At 50.6% G+C, this 5,243-nt stretch overlaps 1 protein-coding gene across 1 annotated transcript; it reads right to left on the bottom strand.

The window, feature by feature from the left end:
• On the bottom strand, positions 663 to 3,460 carry ERICH4 (glutamate rich 4). Its single transcript, XM_005701687.3, has 2 exons — positions 3,093 to 3,460; positions 663 to 1,313 (listed from the first exon to the last, which is right to left on the bottom strand). The coding sequence occupies exons 1-2, from the start codon at positions 3,384 to 3,386 to the stop codon at positions 1,092 to 1,094; spliced, it is 516 nt and encodes a 171-aa protein (XP_005701744.2). The 5' UTR covers positions 3,387 to 3,460; the 3' UTR covers positions 663 to 1,091.

Here is a 5,243-nt window from a genome sequence, read left to right as displayed (position 1 = left end):
AGCGCAGCAAGTCCGTGCACCACAGCTAGAGAGTAGCCCCTGCTCTCCGCAACTAGAGAAAAGCCCGTGCAACCACAAAGACCCAGCACAGCCAAAAAGAATCCATTTAATTTAAAAATACACACACAGGGCTTCCCTGGTGGCTCAGTGGTAAAGAATCTGCCTGCCAAAGCAGGAGACACGGCTTCGATCCCTCATCTGGGAGGATCCCACATGCTGCAGAGTCACTCAGCCCGTTCACCACAACTATTCAGCCTGTGCTCCAGAGCCTGGGAACACCAGCTACTGAGCCCACATGCTGAAATTACCGAAGCACACGCGTGAGAGTCCGTCCTTCAACACGAGAGAAACCTGTACACCGCAACTAGAGAGGAGCCCCCTGCTCGCTGCAACTAGAGAAAAGCCCACGCCGTAAGGAAGACCCAGCACAGCCAAAAATTAATAAATAAATATTATTTTTAAAAAAACAAACAAACACAAAAACAACAGCTAGGAGAAAGGCACCCTGACCTTCCCTTTGGTGGTGATTTAGTCACTAAGTTGTGTCTGACCCTTTAAAAATGGGTAAAAGGGTAACTTTTATGTTATGTGTCTTACCACGGTAAAAGAAATTTACAAATAAACAGGTGAAATTAGCTTTAGTCATATTTTATTTATCCCAACATACCCCAAATATTATCATTTCAAAATAGAATTAACTTTTACAATGATTGAAATACTGAATATTCCTTTTATCAAACCCAGCTTGGAAATTCAGCGTGTGTGTTACACTTACAGCAGACCTCAGTTAGAGCTAGCCACTCTCCAAGTGCTTACTAGCCACCTGTACACATCTCCATCATATTTGCAAAGACACCAAGAGTTTCTCTGCAAACCTCCCACAGCATCTAGAAACACACACACCATTCAGGGACCCACCCCTCAATCTCATCTCAGACACTTTCAGAGAAAGCACTTGCTCAAGGAGCACATGACCGTACCAAATTGGACATCTGCAGGTCAGTTAGACCTGCAAATCCCTCCCTTCCCCTGTCTTCTTACATAAATTTGCGTATCATTCACATGTCCATTGGAAGCACACTGGCAGGGCCTCAGATAGTCATCTCAAAGTCAGGGGGGCGGTGGTGGCCGAGGACTGGACTGTAGGCTCCCTCCAGTTTCCCTTTCAGCTCTCTGTCCTCCTCCTCTTCCTCGGTGTTCTCCTCTGCCTCCTCTTCCAGGAAGGCCACCAGTTCCTCCCGCAGTGCCCCCATCTCGAGTCCCAGGCTGCACAGCTGGCCCAGCAGCTGGACATCCACTCGGCGGAGGTTCCCCTGGGGTGGGAAGGGGCAGTCATGGGCGTGCCACTCCAGACGGCAAAGGGTTAGTGTGCCTCTGCCTGGAAACCTGGGTGGGAGCAGCTCCCAGCTCAAGTCCCAACACAGATTCTTTGCCTAACCAAACTTTAGTCAGGGTCCTGAACATTTTCTGGGGCCCATCAATTCTTCTTTGTATCAGTAAAATCCAGTTTTCGCAAGAATCCCCCTCCTTGTATGTTTTGGGCTTCCCTGGTGGCTCAGACGGTAAAGAATCTGCTTGCAATGCAGGAGACCCCAGTTCAATTTCTGGGTCGGGAAGATTCCCTGGAGAAGGGAAAGGCAACCCCCTCCAGTATTCTTGCCTGGAGAATTCCATAGACAGAGGAGCCTGGCGGGCTACAGTTCATGGGGTCTAAAGAGTTGGATGCGACTAAGAGACTAACAACACCCTTTTCCATATCTGATCAGATTCCTCGTCCTCCCCACTCCTCCATCCCCCAGGTAATGGCTGATCACCCTGGCCTGCCTTCAGCAAGAATCCTGCTAGATCAGTTTAGCCAGACTCCCTCCTTACCCCTGAAATTGACTCTTAGGAATTTTTCTTTTTTTTCCCCCTTTTGGCTGTGCCACTTGGCATGTGGGATCTTAGTTACCCCACCAGGGATCGAACCCAAATCCGCTGCATTGGAACCTCTCTGAGGCTTAACTACTAGACCTCCAGGGACACCTCAGCCTCTTAGGGATGTTCTATCCCCTGACCCTGCTCCATGGCTGTCAATTCCCAATTGCCCGTGCTATATTCAAGGTTCAGCCCAATCTCTCTCCTCTACTACAAAATCCCATTACAACGGGTCTTTATACCTACAGCCTTGCCATCTTTAGCTGCTGCTACCACTGCTGCTAAGTCGGTTCAGTCATGTCCAACTCTGTGTGACCCCATAGATGGCAGCCCACTAGGCTCCTCCGTCCCTGGGATTCTCCAGGCAAGAATACTGGAGTGGGTTGCCATTTCCTTCTCCAATGCATGAAAGTGAAAAGTGAAGGTGAAGTCGCTCAGTCATGCCTGACTCTTAGCGACTCCATGGACTGCACTCTACCAGGCTCCAATTACTTTTCTTTAACAGTCCTGGCCTACAGCATGTAGGTGGACCCCTCACTGTGTCCCTGGACTCTGTCAGCCTGCTTCTGTCCTGTCTCCCACTGCCTTGGTCTCTCCATTTCACTGTCCCCCGCTTTCTCCACCTCTCTGGTTCTCCCGGTGTCTTGAGTCTTAGTCTCCGTCTCTTATTAGGTCTCCCCCTCTTGTTATCCGTCTCCATCTCTGTGTCTCTGCTTGGCTGTCTCCCTCTCTGTCTTTCTGTCTGTCTCTATTTCTCTGCCCCTGCCTTTGACTTTCTCCCTCTCTGTCTTTCTGTCTGTCTCTATTTCTCTGCCCCTGCCTTTGACTTTCTCCCTCTCTGTCTTTCTGTCTGTCTCTGTTTCTCTGCCCCTGCCTTTGACTTTCTCCATCTCTGTCTTAGATTTAATACGAGCCTGCCTTTGGCTCTCCGTCTCTGCTTTCCTTCTCTCGTCTCTCTGTCTGTCTCTGGCTCTCTTACTGTCTCACTCTTCGGGTCGTTCTGTGTCTCTGTCTGTCTCCATCTCACCCTGTCTGTATCTGTCTCTGCCTCTATTTCTCTATTCCTCTCTCACTTTCTGTCGTTCAGTCTCTGGCACCTTTTATTTTCATTCATCCCCATTCATTTATCCACTCCCCTTTCCCCCATCTCTGATTCCTCCCAACCCCTCACTCACCAGCTCCTCCCAGATCCACAGCAGACTCTCCCTGGCACCTCCAGCGCCAGACCCTGGGGACGCGAGGGTCTGACCCACCTTCTCCACTGGGGGGACTCCCCTCAGGGCGCGCGGGGGTGGGCCCAGCCCCGGGGGCACTAGTCCAGCCTGCCTCAGCTGCTTCCAGAGCTCCATAGCCTCTGAACTGCGGCAGCCAGTAACAGGAAGTAGCAAGGTCCAGAGTGACCTAGCCCCTGGGTAGCTGGGGGCGGGGGGAGGGGAAAGGGCAGTGGAGGGAGGAGCACCCCCTGGCATCACAAAGTCCGTTCTCCACAGAGAATCAGCAGCTTCGTGTGTGTGTGTGTGTGTGTGTGTGTGTGTGTGTGTGTGTGTGTGTGTGTTTTAACTGAAGTGTAACATCAGGTCTGCTCACAGGGATCCAACCTCAGCCCCTCTGGCCGGAGGTCAAACTCCACCCCTCCCTGCCTCTTCTCAGATGGACCCCTCACGGGTGAGCGGCTGCCCCGCCTCTTCTTGCCCCGCCCCTCCTGGGTCCCGCCCACTGCTCCTCCCCAACGCCCCCTGCAGCCCTCTCCTCCACTTGCCTCTGTCTTCCCCTGGTTTGATGCTTGCCCGTCTTCTCCACTCTGGCCCTTGCAGGGCTTCCCAGAACCTGTGCCTGAAGAGCCAGGAGTGGCTTCCAGGAGAACGATCCCTCAGCCGGAGTTCCTTGGTGTTCAGGCTGCTGGCCCAGGCTGAGCAGCAGTTCTGCCAGCCCTGGACCTGTCCGCAGACACTATCACTAGCAATTGAGGCCTCTCCATGAACTGCAGCACACCAGGCTCCTCGGTCCTCTACTACTTCCGGGAGTTTGCTGAAACTCATATCCATTGAGTTGGTGATCAATCCCTGGGTTGGGGAGATACCCTGGAAAAGGGAATGGCAACCCACTCCACTATTCCTGCCTGGAGAATTCCATGGACAGAGAAGCCAGATGGGCTAAAGTCCATGGGGGTCACAAAGAGTTGGACATGGCTAAGCAACTAACATTTCCTAATGCCAGTTACAGAATCTAGGCAGTGACTTACTGTACAAATCTTCAACTTTTCTGTATATTTTCAAATTGTCCTATTAAAATGTTAGGAAGCTATGATGCTATTGGTCTCTGTCTCTTAGTGGAGACTGTTGATTCCTTTGGGAGAGTTCACTGGTTGAGATTTTCAACCGATGGGAGTTGAGTCAGTGCTCACGACTGGTGGGAGAGTGTAACAGAGCTTGACTAAGGCTTTCCCTCCAAAGATGCTGTAAGCAATGGAAAGTAACTCAAATTCATTTAGGCAGAAACAGGAATCTATTTTTCGGAGCTCTGGGGCAGGCCACATGCTGGATTCAGGCTTTAAATGATGTCTTTGTTGTTGTTCAGCTGCTCAGTCATGTCCAGCTCTTTGTGATCCCATGGACTGCAGCACACCAGGTTTCCCTCTCCTTGACCATCTCCCAGAGTTTGCTCAACTCTTGTCCATCAAGTCAGTGATGCCATCCAACCATGTCATTCTCTGTCATCCCCTTCTCCTCCTGCCTTCAATCTTTCCCAGCATCAGGGTCTTTTCCAATGAGTCAGTTCTTCAAATCAGGTGGCCAAAGCATTGGAGCTTCAGCCTCAGCATCAGTCCTTCCAATGAATATTCAGGGTTGATTTCCTTTAGGATTGACTGGTTTGATCTCCCTGCTGTTCAAAGGACTCTCGAGTCTTCTGCAGCATCACAGTTTGAAGGTATCAATTCTTCAGCTCAGCCTTTTTTTATTGTGATGATGTCTTTAGCAGCAGTAGTAGTTTAGTCGCTAAGTCGTGTCCGACTCTTGCGACCCCATGGACAGTAAGTAGCCTGCCAGGCTCCTCTGTCCTTGGGATTCTCCAGACAGGAATACTGGAGTGGGACTCTGGTTTTCTCAATCTCTCTGCTCTCTTTGTCTCTTTTGTTGTCTGGTATTATCCATATGGTGGTAAGAGAGTTGCTGGAAGTCTAGTCCGTGGTAGATTATATCATTTTCAAAATATTTTCTTCCCTCCCACTGGTCCTTTCCTTAGGAGAGGATTTTGTTTCCCTCTTCCCCGCTGATGAGTTTGTTGTGCAACTTGTTTTGGCCGTGACTCCTGTTGGCCTTCTTTTG

Source organism: Capra hircus, chromosome 18 (assembly GCF_001704415.2).
Source record: "Capra hircus breed San Clemente chromosome 18, ASM170441v1, whole genome shotgun sequence".
Lineage (NCBI taxonomy): Eukaryota > Metazoa > Chordata > Mammalia > Artiodactyla > Bovidae > Capra > Capra hircus.
This window is presented reverse-complemented; position numbering and strand designations above follow the sequence as displayed.

Bases quoted from the DNA above. Each gene is read 5' to 3' on its own strand.
- ERICH4 (XM_005701687.3), bottom strand. From the start codon at position 3,386: ATGCCAGGGGGTGCTCCTCCCTCCACTGCCCTTTCCCCTCCCCCCGCC. The intron at 1,314-3,092 runs GTGAGTGAGGGG...TTCCCACCCCAG, and splicing joins TGTGGATCTGGGAGGAGCTG to GGGAACCTCCGCCGAGTGGA.